Source organism: Protomyctophum bolini (genome assembly GCF_963924005.1).
Source record: "Protomyctophum bolini genome assembly, chromosome: 18".
Lineage (NCBI taxonomy): Eukaryota > Metazoa > Chordata > Actinopteri > Myctophiformes > Myctophidae > Protomyctophum > Protomyctophum bolini.
This window is the reverse complement of record NC_137879.1, coordinates 3,807,821-3,827,174: the sequence shown is the minus strand read 5'-3', so window position 1 is coordinate 3,827,174 and position 19,354 is coordinate 3,807,821. Positions and strand designations below refer to the sequence as shown.

At 43.0% G+C, this 19,354-nt stretch overlaps 1 protein-coding gene across 1 annotated transcript; it reads right to left on the bottom strand.

Moving 5' to 3' along the window:
• Positions 1-3,424: 3,424 nt before the first annotated feature.
• Positions 3,425-18,566, bottom strand: LOC308333104 (kelch-like protein 24; the record flags this gene model as incomplete). Its single annotated transcript, XM_080789299.1, has 12 exons — positions 18,445-18,566; positions 16,553-16,635; positions 16,237-16,431; positions 13,715-13,849; positions 13,435-13,626; positions 12,197-12,340; positions 11,631-11,793; positions 10,970-11,086; positions 8,127-8,270; positions 7,718-7,864; positions 3,716-3,905; positions 3,425-3,620 (listed from the first exon to the last, which is right to left on the bottom strand). Exons 2-12 carry the CDS (start codon positions 16,631-16,633, stop codon positions 3,425-3,427), a joined length of 1,704 nt encoding a protein of 567 aa, XP_080645425.1. The 5' UTR covers positions 16,634-16,635; positions 18,445-18,566.
• Positions 18,567-19,354: the final 788 nt, after the last annotated feature.

The window sequence follows — 19,354 nt, the reverse complement described above, 5'->3', positions numbered from 1 at the left end:
ATCCTTAGGCCAATATTCAAAAAACATCTAAAGAAATATCTTATTCTTTCCTCTCTGTAGATTACATGTTTTACCTTGATGCGTTATATTTTCTTTTGTGTGTTTGTTGTTGTATTGTTTATTTCTGTTTTCTGTGCAGTCTGTGTTTTTATTTTCTTTATTGCACAGCTGCCCCCCTTTGACAACTTGTAGATTTATGTACTGTTCTTTATGAACTTTTAATCTTTTAAACCAATGACCTCTTCCTTCAGGAAAGGATTCCATATAAGCCTTCTGGCTTCTTCCCTTCCTTGCATTGTATTTTTGTTTCTTTGATATGTTATTGTCTATTTTTTGTACTATATGCTAAATAAATAAACCTAAACCTAAACCTAAAATAGCCCACCAACTGGCCTTAGCTATTCAAAAGAGTCTCCTCATCCCAGCGAATACAACTTCCTAATGGATGGCCGTCAATGTTTCTGTCGTTCATAAAAGAATCACGCTGAAAGTGTTCCAAAGATCGTTTATGGCTATAGCTGTGGTGTCTACATTTTAGCGTCCACTTCAGTTAGGACCATTTTAAAATGGCATATTTGTAGTTATGGTTAGTTAGTTTGACCCACCACAGATGAAGCAGGTGGTTTTGTATAGTTAGTTTGACCCATCACAGATGAAGCAGGTGGTTTTATAGTTAGTTTGACCCACCACAGATGAAGCAGGTGGTTTTGTATAGTTAGTTTGACCCATCACAGATGAAGCAGGTGGTTTTATAGTTAGTTTGACCCACCACAGATGAAGCAGGTGGTTTTGTATAGTTAGTTTGACCCACCACAGATGAAGCAGGTGGTTTTATAGTTAGTTTGACCCACCACAGATGAAGCAGGTGGTTTTATATAGTTAGTTTGACCCACCACAGATGAAGCAGGTGGTTTTATATAGTTAGTTTGACCCACCACAGATGAAGCAGGTGGTTTTATAGTTAGTTTGACCCACCACAGATGAAGCAGGTGGTTTTGTATAGTTAGTTTGACCCACCACAGATGAAGCAGGTGGTTTTATAGTTAGTTTGACCCACCACAGATGAAGCAGGTGGTTTTGAGGACCTCTTCTTTCCTCCGTTTCTCGCTCCTCAGGTCAGCGAAGGTGTCGATGATCACACCGAAGATCAGGTTCAAAACGATGATGATGACGATGAAGTAGAACAACAGGTCGTACACCACCCTAGCAGGGTACAACGGTTCCTACATGCACACGCACACGCACACACACACACACACACAGTATAAATCAGATACTCAATTTTTCTACTTTTTGTTTGTTCGTTTCATAAATCAGTGCTGTTGAACACATTTGATTCATCTTTATGTGAAAACATAAAAATGCAATACAAAAAAAAAAAAAAGCGCTTTTGACTAAACCTAACTATTGGATCCTCAAACTGTCAGACAAACCAGCTAACTCCGTCTTGTGGAGTTTGGTGGTTTGACCCCCATTGATTGGAATGACGGAGAAAAATGGCGAAAAAAGAAAAGAAAAAACTATATCCACATTAATGGTCAAAAACCTCCTAACTCCATTTGAGTTGACATTCAAGTATCTGACAATGTATAAAGTCACCATACTGCCCGACAGCAGAGATATACATAGTATGCAGGCAGGCAGGCAGGCAGGCAGGCAGACAGACAGACAGACAGACAGACAGACAGACAGACAGACAGACAGACAGACAGGCAGGCAGGCAGACAGACAGGTGTGTTTACGTTCTTGGATGGTTTTCTGAGGACGTCTCCGACTCCTCCTCCGTTCCTGAGGCCGTGGTTCATCACCGTGACGATGCACATCAACAGAGTGTCACACGCACGCTGTGTTAGACTCCTCTGCAACACACACACACACACACACACACACACACACACACACAGTTATCGTCACATCGATACTGTGCATATAATTAATTGCATTTTCATAGCGCTTTTCCAAGTGCTCAAAGCGCTTTACAATGGTTCATTCATTCATACATTGGGAGGTGAAGCGGCGAACAGTCGACGCCAGCGTCCTCACTTCCCACATTCACACACCAACGGTGGCGAGCTCACACCAGCCGACTCATTGGAGGCAATGTGGGGTTCAGTGTCTTGCCCAAGGACACTTCGACATGTGGACAGGAGGAGGAGCCAGGATTCGAACCGCCAACCCACGGATCATTGGACGACCTGCTCTACCTCCTGAGCCACAGCCACCCACAACCATACAGCTAAACTGACTGACTGACTGTACACTATTGTACAGCTAACCTTAACTATTTCAGACTTTACAGTACCAAACCTAATTCAGCGAACTATACAGCTAAACACAACTAGTACTGTAAGTCGTACCGTCCTCCTCTCCAGTAGACCCAGCAGTGGTTTCTGCTGTGCAGCTGACTCCATCTGTAGAGCAGGAGTTCATGAAGTCCTGAGAAGCTTCACTCTGTCCTGAAGCTGTACAACGACATCACATCAGCTGTAATCAGGGGTGAGCTGGCTATCCAGGGTGGCTGGGCGCCCTGGTAGTTTGCACGCAAGCCCGCACAGCCATTCATAGTTTACCACTAACTGTGTCCGCCAGGCTGACAACAACTTCTTCTTCTTCTTCTTGTGATTTCCGGCAGACTGGATGCCTTCCGGCACATTGCTGCCCTCCACAGGTTGGGATTATATGATCCCCTTTGGTGTTCTCCTCAGTGAGGAATATTCACAGTGCCCACCCACATTATCCCTTTACCATCATTTCTCTTCTGTTACTCAGCCACATTTGGCTGAGTTGGTGCGAACACCTCTCTTAAGGTACTGTCCAGCTCTTCAGCACTGATGTCTTCCACCTTCAAAAACCTCCTAGCTGCGTCAAGCACCATTTTAATCCTTTCGGACTTGCTTTGTATTTCAACGGCACAGTTCACCACCATAGCTATAAAAGCCAGGAAACTCCTTTTGTCCACATGGTCCTCCCTAGTCACCTGAACCCTAGTCACCATGCACATGGTCCTCCCTAGTCACCTGAACCCTAGTCACCATGCACATGGTCCTCCCTAGTCACCTGAACCCTAGTCACCATGCACATGGTCCTCCCTAGTCACCTGAACCCTAGTCACCATGCACATGGTCCTCCCTAGTCACCTGAACCCTAGTCACCATGCACATGGTCCTCCCTAGTCACCTGAACCCTAGTCACCATGCACATGGTCCTCCCTAGTCACCTGAACCCTAGTCACCATGCACATGGTCCTCCCTAGTCACCTGAACCCTAGTCACCATGCACATGGTCCTCCCTAGTCACCTGAACCCTAGTCACCATGCACATGGTCCTCCCTAGTCACCTGAACCCTAGTCACCATGCACATGGTCCTCCCTAGTCACCTGAACCCTAGTCACCATGCACATGGTCCTCCCTAGTCACCTGAACCCTAGTCACCATCAGAATCATCTTCTTCATCATCATCATCATCTATGGGTTGACTGTGATCCCTCCTCAGCTTGAGAGACACACATACGAGATCGTAGCGATAATTATCGAAGCGACAATTATCGAAGCTCGCAATCTCTCCCACATGTGTCCACGTGTCCGTCTCTTCACAGTAGCAGTCGATGGTGCGGATAGAACTACACAAAGAGACACAAACAAACAGCCATGAGAGAAATGCCTGGTGTGGACAAGAAGACATTCCCCAGACATTCAAGGAGCAACAGTGTCATACTCATCCTCGTCATAGTCTTCACCCTCATCTCCTTCTCTTAGAACGTAGATCTTTCCATCCACCACAACCATTTGAACCTTCGACCAGCGGCGTGCTATTTGCATGGAGGCACACGTGGTCCACTGGTTGGTCTGGGGGTTGAAGCACTCCATCGTATATTCAATTTTCCAATTATTATTACAACCACCACCTATAGACAACCAAGAATTAACAGGATTAGTGTGTTTTATTATGTGCCCAAACTACAATGAAGTTTAAGTGAGTCTATTATGGAACTAAGATAAGATCAGTGGTGGAATGTAACTGAATATTTTTAATTTACTTGAATGTTTCCTTTTTGCTGTCTTTTAAGAGGCAAACTGTTTGTTTTATTTTTTTGCAATTACCTGAGAGTTCACTACTTACTTTTAAAATGTTGGGGTGGTGAGCAGTGACGCATCAGGCTTATAATAAAACAGCGATAGAGCAGAAGATGCAAATGGTGGAGAGAAACGCATAGGCTACTTGGATTGGTCTTAATTAAATCAAGCTTATTGTATTTAACAATAAAAAACATGAACAAAATGTTCATTTCACACAAGTGTAGCAGTGATGCACAAAAAAGTAGGCATCTGATGGTAAAACGGCGAAGTAAACAATGAAACAGCGCCTGACACAGGCATTAGCCTACGTCTCAAATTAATAAAATAAAGCAGCAATTGTAAATGAAAGGCATTTTGCTTCTCTTAAAATTGAACTGAAACTCAGATGTGAAAAAAAACACAATAATGGTAGGCCTAAAAGTAACAGTTTGGCTACCATTCAAAACAGCACACGCTGTCAAGTGTAAACGAACAGCATTTTGCTTCTCTAACTAAAATAAAGCTTCATTTAATGGAGGCTTTATGACAACAGTGCGACGAGCGCTTTTGCGTTTTTCTGTGTCCGTTTGACTCCCCCACGCAAGGAACAAAACGTTTTTTTGTGTCCGTTTGACTCCCCCACGCAAGGAACAAAACGTTTTGTTGTGTCCGTTTGACTCCCCCACGCAAGGAACAAAACGTTTTGTTGTGTCCGTTTGACTCCCCCACGCAAGGAACAAAACGTTTTGTTGTGTCCGTTTGACTCCCCCACGCAAGGAACAAAACGTTTTGTTGTGTCCGTTTGACTCCCCCACGCAAGGAACAAAGGACTATGTAGAGACCAGCTCTTCTTAAACTTTACTTACTTTAATATTATGACATAGTGTTGGATCTCCAGACAAACAAACCTTGGATTATAATTCTTCTTTCTTCAAACAAACCACGAGGTAAGAAACTTAGGCCCTTTCCCAATTCCCCCCCTTCTCCCTGGCCCTTAGCCCTTCCCCTTGCTAATGCGCGTTCACGTGAGGAGGAAGGTTATCGCATTTCTCTTCGGAGCGAGGGCCAGGGGTAGAATCCCCTTCAAACGAAGGGATATCGAGACGTGACTTAAAACGGAGCAACATCACAGAGGGCTGAAAGGCGGACGAGGTAAGAAGCCTTTTATGTCCTTATTATGGAAAAATATTATAATAACCAATATTATTTGAATGTATTAACAATCTGCATCGCCAAAAATATCGCAATCTCTAGCAAAGGTTAACGTTACCTCACGTGAACTAACGATATGATACGGCGTTGCATTCATACAACGTTACCCATTCATTTGGCGCCGCATCGGCGCTTTATTCTTTTTTATTTATCGCCGGTGCGCCGGTGATACAACTCGGATGCAAGCTAGCTTATTAGCAGGCATCAGTCCGACCCCCCAGACCACGATATGTCAACATTCCGCAGTTTTGGAGCTCTTAAAAGCTGTGAAATAGCCTACTGTAACTACATAACGCTGTTGCTGCATAACGTTGGCTACTCGCTGCAGTGATAGCTATGGTTTTATCATGACTAATGTTAAGATAATCCCCAAAAGTTGCAAAACTTACATAACTAATTAGCAATGGTGTTGTTTTTTCCCCCAGGCAAACCAGCTATGGAACAGATTGCAAGCTGCTGTGCAGACTGTACATTGGATGGAGATGAATCACGATGGCATTTTCATTGATAGAAAATTACTCTGTTCTTAATGATATTAAAAACAATGAACAGTCTTTCTATACTGTAAATTGTTTTTCCTTTTTCTAACCCTGTATACCGTATATATCTGTACCCATGCTATACAAACTGTTAATACAAGAATCAATGAATCAGGTACAACTGTTGAGCAGGTGTCAGAATGAGCTATATCTAGCTGAATTACATTCTGCATGGTGGGCTACCAACATGAGACAAAATTACAATATATTTATTTCATCATAACCACAGCAATGTTATATTTACGTTCCATCTCTACAGCTTAAATCAAATGGAAAGTAGTTTCCAAAGTGGGTTATGCCGGGCTAAATGATAGTTTGTACACTCTCAGAGTTAATTAACATTGATTTTACAATATACATCGAGGGTCCCAGAGACAGAAATGCCATAAAAGTTTGGGGACCACTGGCCTGTAGTGAGCTTGCAGATCAGCTATTTTCTGAGAACAGGTTGTATATCAATATCTACAAGGGACATTCAATATTTAGGGACGTTCCAATTCCTAGGGGGATGATTTATCTCCCTACCCCTTGACACTCATTATGTAGGGACAAGGACTGAGGGGTAGAGTTAAAAAACAAATTGGGAAAGGGCCTAATTCTTCACTGTCCACGTGCACCCATGGGCAGCGGGTGTTCTTGGGTCGCATTCCCATCAAAGTAGCTCATAATACCACACTATAGAGCACCGAAGTCTGACGTCACTTTCAGTAGAGGGCGTCAGTCCCCAGGTTCATGTATTTGTTTAGTTGCATTGAAATCGCCATAGGAGGATTTTTAGATTGCTTCATATAAGAACTGTGTTTGAAAAATAGACATGTCACCCCGGCCGCTTCACTCATATGGATATGAAGAATCAACTGACTGAGAGAAAACGCTAATGTTACTGCTGCTGAATTAGTTAGATTTTCGCTAGAAGCAGACTGTATCATATATGAGTGAGTGACTGACTGTTGCAAACGATACAGAGACACCTCCCTGACAATAACGCCGAGACAGCTTGTTTATTTTTGGACCACAACGCTTATAGTAGACGATATTAAGATCACACCATGTTATTCTCCATAGAGAAATTACTTCCGCGAACCAGGGGAATCGAAGGGATGAGCGAGTTACGTCAGGACTTCGGTGCTCTATAAGCGCCCATTTCAAAGAATACAAAAATGCTGTCTAGCGCGAGGCTTCGCAGGCGCGACTAAAATCAAATAAGCATTTTTATATTGGTGAAATATGAGGCACATTTACCTCTATATCAGGGGTGGACAACTTTGATGATGAAGAGGGCCACTAAATGTCCACACTGTGGGCTTGGAGAAGATGCGCTCTGAAGGGGTTGTGGTGGCAGCGGCAGGGAATCAGGGATGGATAGAATCCTCTTCGCTAAAGGTGCCAACTTTGGATAACGTGGGACATTATTTTTCCACCAACCATGTCAGTTTTGACTTATTTTTCTGCGTGGACGCTGGACGGCATGACTAGCTGCACTTGTTGACTTCCTCGTTAACACGTGAGGACGGAGGAGGTGCATGGCTCGCGGAACAAAATGGGATGCTTTTAATTTTCTTCATAGAATAGTATTTTTTTTCCTCCAGATCGATTCCCGTGCTTATCGAACGAATGCCGATTCATCGATTTCTTTTGGGTCAGCCCTAACCACATCTAACATTAAAGTGATGAATACATTAATTATTCCAATTAAAAAGTAAAACTGTGAAAAGGGACATTTTGCATATTGAGTATTCTTACTTTTGGTATTGCAAGCACCTTTTAATTTTATGCCTATACGTTTGTACTTACTTTCTCTCGGGTATAAAAGTATTTCTATATTCTATCTATTCTATCTATTCTTAAGTAAAAAGAAAACAAGAGTACTTCTTCCACCACTGACTAGCCTTTAAGTAGAGGTATGATACCTGTAACGTAGATCTTTCCATTCAGAACACAAGCAGCTGGTCGACCATGTTGTAGTGGACTCTGCATAGGAGCGAGTTGTGTCCACACAGATGTTTCAGGGTTGTACTTGGCCACCTGGCCACGTGTCTCGCCACCTGGAGTGCCAACTAGAGTCCAGGAGGACACAAACATCAAAACATTATTCACTGTCAACAGGAGAAGCATGGATACATAATAATACCAAAGGATTTGTACATTTTCAGTGAACCATTATGCTTGACATACACCAATCTACCAATGTGGGAACATGAAAAACACAATCTCATGTCACCCCAACTGCACAACACCTACAGACTGAACTTGCAGGTCCATAAATATGTTCCATCATACCAAAACAATAGAGATGTCCATCCAGAGCGACCACGTTACCGCAGGCAGCATCGTAATGCACACCGACAGACTCCATGAGCCTCCAGGAGTCTGTGTGCGGGTGGTATTTCTCCATTGAGTCTCTACTCTTCTCACTCCCTCGGCCCCCGACTGCAAACACACATCCATCCAGCATCACCAGGCCTGTGAACATGTGGGGTTGAACAGGGAAAACATAAACATGAAACTGCATAAATATTATATATGTTATAATTTGGCATTCTCATACACATACATAGATTCTGGATATCATGTCTGAAGAGCTAAATCCACCCTGCCTCCAATATTTCCCATTCTGTGTGATGTCAGGAATAGAAGTAGTATTAACTCACTGCTGCCTGACCACACCACTGCACTAATACAGGAATATACATTTACTTCATATAAAACAATAGAAATGGATCCACATTTATTGCGACTGAAGGTTGTATTTACTATGAAAACCTGCATCTCCAGTTAGCCACGCCTCCATATGGTCACGCCTCGTGACATCACACCTCCATATATGGTCACGCCTCGTGACATCACACCTCCATATATGGTCACACCAGCGTCTCTATTTCCTGCGGCAGCTTAAGAAGTTCAAAGTCAGCCAAGCAGCCATGACTCACTTCTACAGGGCCACTATTGAAAGTGTTCTCACCTTCTCTATGCTTGTCTGGTTTGGTCACACAACCTCTCAAGACAAATCGAAGCTGGAAAGAGTAGTACGTCGCGCATCAAAAAACATAGGATGCAGCCTCCCTACACTTTCCTCACTCTATTCCACCAGAATAATTAGGAAGGCAAATAAAATCATTGCAGACAACTCCCATCCTGCACATCACCTCTTCAATCTCCTCCCATCAGGCAGGAGATATAGAAGTATCCAGAGCTCAACATGTCGCTTCAGGGATAGCACTTACCCCGTAGCCATTAGACATCTGAACTCATAGTATATCCATATAGCACTTTAAAAAACTGAATGTAATTTCCTATGCTGCTGGTTTTTGTATTGTACTGTCCTTCTTGTTTGTGTATCTATGGTTGTCTGTATATGTTGAGTATGAACCAAGACAAATTCCTATCAACTTGTTGACATGGCAAATAAATTATTGAATCTTGAATCTTGAATCACGCCTTGTGACATCACACCTCCATATATGGTCACGCCTTGTGACATCACGTCTCGTGACACATCACACCACCATATATGGTCATCTCCATAATTGAAGATCACGACACTGACCTGTTCTGACATTCCATATGTTGATCTGACCTCATCAAACCCTGTACACTCAAAGACAAAATCCATATAAGGCCAGTACAGAATTCATTCCATCCAGTATGTTGATCTGACCTCATCAAACCCTGTACACTCGAAGACAAACTCCATATAAGGCCAGTACAGAATTCATTCCATATGTTGATCTGACCTCATCAAACCCTGTACACTCGAAGACAAACTCCATATATGGCCAGTACAGAATTCATTCCATCCAGTATGTTGATCTGACCCCCCCCATGCCAAAGCGCCAGCGCTCACCCAGCAGTCTGCTGTCACCGAGGCTTCTCGCCCCTCAGGGCATCTTACTGGTAGGTCAATATTATACAGTCAGTACAGTATGTACAATATTATCAACTGGATCCACTTGTGATGTCATTATTCTGCAGTTGGAATACATTTTGCTACCTGTACAGTTGCCTCTAATAAAATCTTCTGATATTGTCTAGAATTATTTATCTATAACAAAATACATACATAAATGGATGCACCTGGGACGTATCCTCAGTGATGTATCCCAAGGTCATCGGGGTTTCGGGTCTCGCAACATCATACCCCTCACTCAGGTGACCCAGCCGGGAGTGATCAAGTCCCGACTTACGTCCCAGTAGCTACCCTCGATAAGTCCCATTAGGGAAAAACCAGGGCCACACAATCCGTTCCTCCTGAACTACTCTGCCGGGACTGGGAGGTACCATTCTGGCACATGGAGGGACTAGGCTCTGTGGGTTGACACCTGTCCGGACCCCTCCTACGTCTCACCAGGTCCACTCCTGCTCTCACCAGGTCAGGCCCTGTGCGTTGCACCAGACTCCCAGCACCAGGCACTTTATTCAGGAATGGTGGATTCTCAAGCCGCAACGGTTCCGCAGGCTCCACCTTGCCCTTGGTGGTGCCGCAGGCTCCGCTTGAGGCTTGCATGGCCCTCCTAAAGGCCTCACCGTGGGTTTGTTGGGCTTCTTCCTCACGGAAGACACAGGCTGGGGCGCTAACCCATACCGCTCCCTGCTGCTCAAATTACATAAAATATATGTTGCCAATCTTACTGAAATGATAGCGTGGCTCATTCATGGGAGCCATCCTCAACCATGAGTTATGAAGAACATCATAGCGCCACATCTTTCTGCTAACGTCACTATCAAGGCCTCCGGCCAAATACAGACTGGAACCTACGGTGGAGAAAGAGCAGAATTAAAACAAGTTATACGTTTTTACTAACACTAACATTACAAAGATGCCAAGAACTGTATTACACACAAAGACCCCAGGAAAGTGTTCTAAATCTTCTAAACCTCATTAACATATATATTTTTGCAAAAAGGGTGAAGTATCCTTTTACTATTTAGCCATTGATTATATATTGGTTATTATTAGCTTATTATATCTGTTTATTCTTATTAAAAAAAAAATCTTTGTGTGGATGTGTGATCATGCATTGAGCTTGTCTGAACTTGCAATTGTGGTTTTTTATTTCGTTTTTACATTTTCTTAACACATTTAGTGGTATAATAAAATGTGCCCTTGGGCTTGAAAAGGTAGGTTACCACTGCATTACAGGTCTTAAGTTGATTTGACTCACCTGATGCACACACAGCATACTTCTTTATGTACATGGGCAGTCGTCCAAGAGTCTTCTGCTGATTGGTCAGTGGATCGAAGCTCTCAACTTTGTTAGTTCTTCCCAGCATCCCAATCACTTCAACAAGCAGAGGAGAAGGAGCCGGTTAGACAGAGTAGATTTAAGAGTTGAAGGAGAAACCAAATGTATTTGAGCTTTCAGTGTGGCAGCCCCAACCCTCTGGAACTCTCTCCCCATGGAGAGTAGAACCTTCTGGGATAGAGGCTGCAGTGTGGCAGCCCCAACCCTCTGGAACTCTCTCCCCATGGAGAGTAGAACCTTCTGGGATAGAGGCTGCAGTGTGGCAGCCCCAACCCTCTGGAACTCTCTCCCCATGGAGAGTAGAACCTTCTGGGATAGAGGCTGCAGTGTGGCAGCCCCAACCCTCTGGAACTCTCTCCCCAGAGAGGCAGCACTACATTAGTAGTCACTAAATGAATCCAGGAGACAATTGGTGTGCATTTTGACATGTATAAAAGCACAAAAAGAGAAAAAATAATGGAATCATGATGTAATAACCATTATGAAGCCGGAATAGGAAACCAGTCATATTCTTTATTGGCATATAAGCTTTTTCCAGCATCATCAGGTGCAACATGCATGCGTGTGTCCAGCAGGGTACCTGTGATCCTGCGTGGGCGTGCTGTGTCAGAATATGGCTGCTCCCCCTTGGCCTCAGAGATGAACCTCTGACAGCCCGGCTGTTCTTTCACCACCTCCAGACTCTCCACCACAGTGTGGAGATAGGAGGGACTGATGAGAGGCAGACGGATGTGCTCCAACACCTTAAAGAACACACAGAACACCAAGTATTAGTACTGGTCCAACTGGATATTGGGTGATCAACATGATAGAGACCTCCGATTGTCTTACAAGGCGAGAGAATAAGAAATGACTGACCTGTCCAAAGCTCTGTCTGTGGGTAGGACTCTTGTTTAAATGACTGACCTGTCCAAAGCTCTGTCTGTGGGTAGGACTCTTGTTTAAATGACTGACCTGTCCAAAGCTCTGTCTGTGGATAGGACTCTTGTTTAAATGACTGACCTGTCCAAAGCTCTGTCTGTGGGTAGGACTCTTGTTTAAATGACTGACCTGTCCAAAGCTCTGTCTGTGGGTAGGACTCTTGTTTAAATGACTGACCTGTCCAAAGCTCTGTCTGTGGGTAGGACTCTTGTTTAAATGACTGACCTGTCCAAAGCTCTGTCTGTGGGTAGGACTCTTGTCTAACCACAGCATGGCAGCCTCAAACACCATGTCCTCCTCAGGAACATTCAGATGGTCACTGGAGAGAACCTCCGTCAGCCTTTCCACGGAGAGAGAGAGAAACTCCTCCTATTGGTAGAGGGGGGAAAAAAACACAATTAGCTGATAGATGAAGACTGTTCCCATACTTCACACTGAAGTCACATTTTCTCGTCTGAAATGTAACAAATGTTCACTGGTGATAGATGGTTTGACTTTTCAACCTATCTTCATATAATAGGTCCTCACTAATAATCATGATAAAATGGCACGATTTCTTTCTACTCAGTCTGTGTCTCATAGGAGGGCTGTGGGCAGCTTAGAAAGCGTCCTCCAGTGACATCATCATTAGGCAGATTTTTTTTTTTTAATTTTCTTTTTTACAAAAATGTTTAGATTTTCATTATCGCCTCACAGCTAGAAGGTCCTGGGTTCGATTCCCGCTCGGGGCGATGTGGGTGCTGGCGGCGTGTTTCCTCCTCCACGTCACCAGTGCCCATACCCGAAGGCAGGGTTGGCGAAAGGGCCTTTCTGTGTGGAGTTTGCATGTTCTCCCCGTGTAGGGTGGGTACCCTCACAAAAACATGCAGTAATGCTGGTCTCTAAACTGCCTCCCCCTGGCCAGCCTGATGGAGGGGAAAGGAACTGGTTGGAATAACGTGTTCCGCCCACGCGCTACGTCCAACCAGGGAAACTCCCCCCGGTCAGGTGTAAAGGAGCAACTTGGACACTCAGGCATGAAGGGAGCATGAGTTAAGTCCGTTGCTCTCCCCAGGTTGGCGGAGGGTGTGTAGAGCCCAGGATCACAGTAGATGATTGACACAGGGGTGAAAAATGGGTTACAAAATCGTGGGATAAAAAATATATTTAAAAAAAAGATTTTCATTATCGTGAGAACGATGGCTTCGATGATGTCACTGGAGGACGGTTTCTGAAATGCCCACAGCCCTCCTATGAGACACAGACCGAGTAGCCATTTCTTCATGATTATTAGTGAGGACCTATTATATGAAGATAGGTTGAAAAGTGATGAAGTGGTCCTTTAATATGCGTATATGTAATCAAAGTGACGTGACTGATTGAATGTTTCTACCCAGGTGTTCTGGGTCAGTTGTGATGGTGGGAAGTTGAGTAATGGTAATAAAACAAACACTGAGGTAAGTGTATGATCCTCAACCACTGACCTTCTGGTAGAGGACACTGAAGTGTTCCAGAATGTGATCCAAGATGTGTTTCTTCAACGTTTCACAGGAGTGGTCGTCGGCACTGCAGTAAAACTCCACACAGTTATTTATGTCCAAGTGGCGCTTCATGTATTCACAGCAGACCTCTCGCACAGACGTGACTTCCAACAGGTCTGATGCCGCCAGCAGAGCCTGGAACAAATGAACACATTAGCTTGATGTTATGTAGGACTATATGGAGACAATGTCTGATGTTTATGATAATAATAAAATACATTACCTGCACATTATCAGTAGAGATGGACACCTTAGACGTGTAGGCGTAGTTCACCAGCAAACCAATCATCTGATGTTCCAGTCCACTGATGGTCACTCTGTCCTGTGTGGACTCCCTCATACCAGACGTAAACATGGCCTGTGCACGTTGGAAAGGAGAACGGTTGGCTTGGGAGTGTCCATAGTTTCTTTCTAATTTACATTGTTAATTGATTAATTAATTTGGTGTAGAAGTAGAGTGATATTTGGTGACGGTTCATGTGAAAGCCAAGGCAAACGTTAAATGTCATCGCCTTAACAGCAGCAGCTCAATAGAGCGTTGCAGTCCCGCGGACAAAGCCAACTCTTGTTGTGACAAATCATGACAATAAACACAATGTATTGGGCTGATCAAATAATTAGTAAGAAGAAGAAGTGTTGTACCCTGCCTTTTTTTCTTCTCTCTCATTATTTGATCGGACCAAAACATTGGGCCTGATTCTTCAAGGCGTTTACGCTGATATAATGACGTGAAGCTAGCGGAAAGGCATTTACGTGGATTTCCCACATTAATTTGGAATTCATGGAAATGGCCGTGAACTTGACGCTCACGTAGGTTGGTCGGAAACTCCATAAAATCCCACGGGACCTCTTTAGGTGGCGGACGAATTTACGGATATATTCAGAAGGCTTTAGTCTTCATGCTGGATCAATAAATAGTTCCCAAATCGCAGATAAAATATGTAGGCATGTGTCCCGACCCCAACATTGTTCAGCACATAAAAGAATGATATATAAAAGCTGAGTGCACTTGCACTTGTATGCCTATGCATGCATTCTAGAGGCAAGTCCCATAAGGAAACTGCCCCTGCAAGCGACACCTTTTTATTTATTTATTAGGATATTTCTATAGCATGCGCGATTGCGCTGCTCACTTGACAGCCTTCTCTAGGCTACTCGCAGTGCAACGCGTTGTGAGCTTGTAGATCGGCTCCCGTGGACTCGCGCTGCATGTTAAAAAACAAACTCACAATTATAATAAGAACATAGGCCTACACTTATCTGCATTCTGCACTGTACGAATCCAACGTTGTTTAGTGTGTGTTAGTGTTGTTTAGTGAGTCAGTTCTCTGACTGTCGTCGGTGTGTGTGTGTGTGTGTGTGTGTGTGGGGCGGACAGCAGCATGCGGCCGCTGAACCGAGTCCAATCTGGGTGAAATTTACATTGGAAAATTAATATAACGGCGCGGTGAGCCCGGCAAGGACAGAACACGGCCCGGCCCGACTGATATATGGTCTATCTATATTCTATGGCATTCTATGGTTCACAGACATGCCGGTCTGACAGACAAACAGCAGTCACGACGAGGGCTATACATCCACATTATGGCATCAGCGCGTGCAATTTGGCCAGTCAGTTTTAAGCCAGCTCACCTTAATTAATTATAATATGGGCATTGTTGTAGCTGTGTAGGCTATATGCTGTAGGCTACTACATTGATCTCATCATGAGATGAATCAAGTTTGCCGTGTCCCGCGAATCATTTTAATATGACGACATCATGAAATTAATCTGATACATCGGATATCTATTTTACTTCTGCAGGCGAGTGTTCTTTCTTTTTTTATAACCCTGCAGTGCATTCATCAGTAAGGGCTTATCATTGCCGAGTTGTAAGCATTTGGTCGTGTGGTGAACAGTACAAATTAACTTCTTTCTCATTATGTGAAAGTAACTGTAAGATATCAGTTAACTCTGACATATATGGATCGAGTGAAGCAATGCATGCGTGCCAAGTTGGCAAGTTTCGTTTATAATTATATACATATAACTCGCGCTGTTTGCTTGAAGATCTGTCCGTGCAGAGAACCTCCTGTCAAAATTAACTACTCTACAAGCTCATCGCGCTGTTGTATAGAATTTAAAGTTTGGGAATCCTCTGTGCCGGCTATGATGACGTATTTCGAGATTTCCTGTTGCCTTATATGGTGTAGAATGGGCGTGGATGTTCCAACTAACCAGGCGACACCAGGCGAATCGCTTGGGGAAAATGCGGAAAGAATACACTCAGCGATCCGCATGAATGAAGTGATTACACCAGCTTCTCTGAATAACACGTCATCTCAACGTAGCTTGATCGGACGGATAAATACGATATCTGTTTCCGCCACAGTGTAACGGTGGCGTATTTATTTTTAATGAATCAGGCCCATTGTGTTTATTGTCATGATTTGTCACAACAACAGTTGGCTTTGTCCCCGACGAAAACGTCTTTAAATAAATACTTTTTGAAAACTCTATGGGGAAAATGAACGGGGAATTCTCTTCAATCAATCAGATTTATTGTTACTTCCACAAATATACACTGGGCATACAGGGGAGCAAAACACCGTTCTCCATGGCTCATGGTGCTTCACATTTAAAAACAATAGACACATTAAAAAGAGGCAAAGCCTTATTAAAAAAACATTAAGAAGGTAAAAGGAGCAGACAACATTCGGGCCTGTAGTCGGGGGTGGGACTGCGACGCTCACGTGTGCATTTACCTCAAAGTAAGGGCTGAAGGAGGCCAGTACAGCACGATGGCAGGGGACCTCCTGTCCCTCACAGCACAGAATCACATCACACAAGAACCTGTTGAGACGCAGCCTGTTGAGACCCTCTAACAGCCGGTTGGGATGGTGAGGGTCCACAAACACCTCAGCCTTCAGGGAGGATGGAGGTACACTGGTGCCGTCCTCCTGAATGCAACGACAACAACAACATCATCCAGAGGGACATTTAAATGCAGACAAATAACCTACTGTCAATCTGTGAGTCATGTTGCTGATCTGGTAATGATGCTTGGAAACAGTCACTCACATGGTCAGTGTCCTCTCGCATCCTCTTGGCAGCCTGTGGTGATTCTCTCTGTCTGGCAGCATCCAGGATGTTGTCAGCCATGGCTGAGGTGAGGTGGAGAGAGAACACACTATATTACTGTTACATGTGGTTTAACTCATGGCTGAGGTGAGGTGAGGTGGAGAGAGAACTCACTACATTACTGTTACATGTGGTTTAACTCATGAGAATGAAAAGTGGGGTCGGGGTTGTCTGCTCTCTAGTTTATAACTATGGGTTACACAGTGAAATACTAATCATTTAACTCTGAGGTGGACAAATGGAAGTTATGGAACCTTGATGGAATGAACACGATTCACCTGTCTTCATCTTTGTATTGCTTGTTGATTACAGTGATTTAATTCAACTCAGGCTGAACACAGTGAGTCAAATTATGTTGTAAAAAACGATGTGAACGAGTATTGGAGTTACTCTGACGCCACATTTAAAATGCAAAGAAACAGCTTATTGTTGTCATTTGATATACTGAAGCTTTCTTTAAATCGGGGAGATTTGTTGAGCATATCAAGTACTCTTTTGTAATGTCCTCCTGGCTAGGGATGGAAAATCGATTAATCGCTGTAAATAAATTCTTCAATAAACTGAATGTAATGCTGTGTGCGCCGGTTGAAAAAAAAGTCCCCCCACCCCCTACTTGGTAGCCACAGAAACATCTCTTCTTTTGCATGTCACGTGACAGACAAGACAGTGCACTTTTCACTACATTTTACTCCTCATAAAAGATACCTGGCCCTGCATCTCAAATGGTCAATGAAGGAATATAATGCCTTTTGTATTCTTTATATCAGGGAAATTAAGATTAAGATTAAAGAAACACAATTTATCAAATAACCGGTTAATTGATTAGTGTATCAGCATTACTTCTTTGACAAATGAACACGTACATGTTTCTCAGAGAGTGAGAACAACTAGTAAGCATCATTATGCTTCCTATGCATTGTGACATTAAACATCATGTCAGCTACACATCCTAGACTCTTCTCCCTCCCATAATGATGATATAAGGCAGTGGTTCCCAAAGTGGGGTCCGGGGAACCCCAGGGGTCCTTGGGGGAGTTCCAGGGGGTCCCCAGCTGAATTATAGTTTGGGAACCAAACATTGTACACTCTCATTAGAGTTAAATTAACTTTGATTTTACAATATAAATTGGGGGTCCCAGAGATAGAAATGCCATTCAAATGGGGTTCGAACCAGGGGTCCTTGAAATTAAACACGTACACGTTTCCGTTGTCTCCTATAGCTGTGTTATGCATCTTTGACACATCTCACCAACACTCAAGCGGCGCTGCCGCTCTCCGTGAACAGAGGGTATGTAAGTCTGCATCCCGTGGAGGGACACGTTGTGAGCTTGTAGATCAGCTTTGTAAGTATAACTACAGTAGCATGTAGAGGTCCACTCCACCAAGTGTACTGAATATTTAATGAAATGTTTGTGTGCAATCATTTCATTTACACACGTATAGTTTGGTATACTATAAACTATTCTTTTAACTATATAGAAGTGTCTATGTGTACGTCTATAAATGTTTTGATGAATTGAACATGGTGGACCCTCAAAAGTGTAATGTTTAATTGGGTCGTCCGCTCACAGTTAACAGTATTTGTATTGAGTTTGTGCTTGAAATGTACTTCTGTAATTCTGCAAACTGTTAATACATATTTCAATAAATCTACTACTACCCTCTTTCAATCCATAGAGACAACAGTCCATGTGCAAACATTTGGCAACACACAAGTACACCATTCTAATATCAGCCTAAATCCAACGTCCGACTATAAACAAGCCCTCACGACAACACGCATGTAATGATATGATACAAACATAACGTAAACAAAACTCAAATAAACAAACCTCGTTGTTCTGCCTACAAATCAGAAAGTCCAACCAAGTGTTCCACAACAGACGGACAGCCTCACACAAACGGCAATGGAATTAGTCCGTCAAACAATGTAAGTTTCACTTTTAGACGTTTTAAACTTTAACTATAAGATAACTTTACTCCTTCTTCACAGGGACGGCGTGTTACCACTAACTGTGTCCGCCTGAAAACAACACACTACAGAAGGACAGTTCCGGACACTAAAGTAAATACCGTTTCCGTGTTTTTGATCCGGTCGGTGCGGAGAACTAGAGTTCTTATTTATTATTTGTTTATTTTGTAAAACAGCTTTATAAATAAATGCATAATCGTCATTCCTCATTTATAAGAATACCAAAGGCGAGTATGACCTCTTCATAAACTATGACCTCTTCATAAAGTAAACTAAGTTTCTCTGCACTTATTCTTATAGAGTCCATAATATACGTTAATACCAACTATGCATCGACATGTTGTCATTTTACCATGATATATAAATAAATGGTCATTAATTGACACAAGATAAGAATATAAACCATTATTTTAGATGTATTATGATTGGTAAATAGCATGCCCCCAGTGCAGCTCTGAGCTCTCCAACGTTGAAGCACTGCCCCCAAGTGGTAAGATGTGGGACTCTGGTCTTTCAATATTACATTTTATTGTTTGCTAATTTCAAGTCCAGTATACTGTATACCAGTAAGGCAGCAGCATTGGTGGTGAAAACAAACAAAGATGTCTTATCATGAATACATTCTATTTTCCTTCATTAAATTTGATTCTTATTTTTATCTGCATGGTGTATACTGTACTAGGCAACATTGTTTTGCAATATCAAAATTAAAGAATAACTTTATGCCTACTACAAATTCAATAATAAATTATGATTAAATGTAAAAAAAA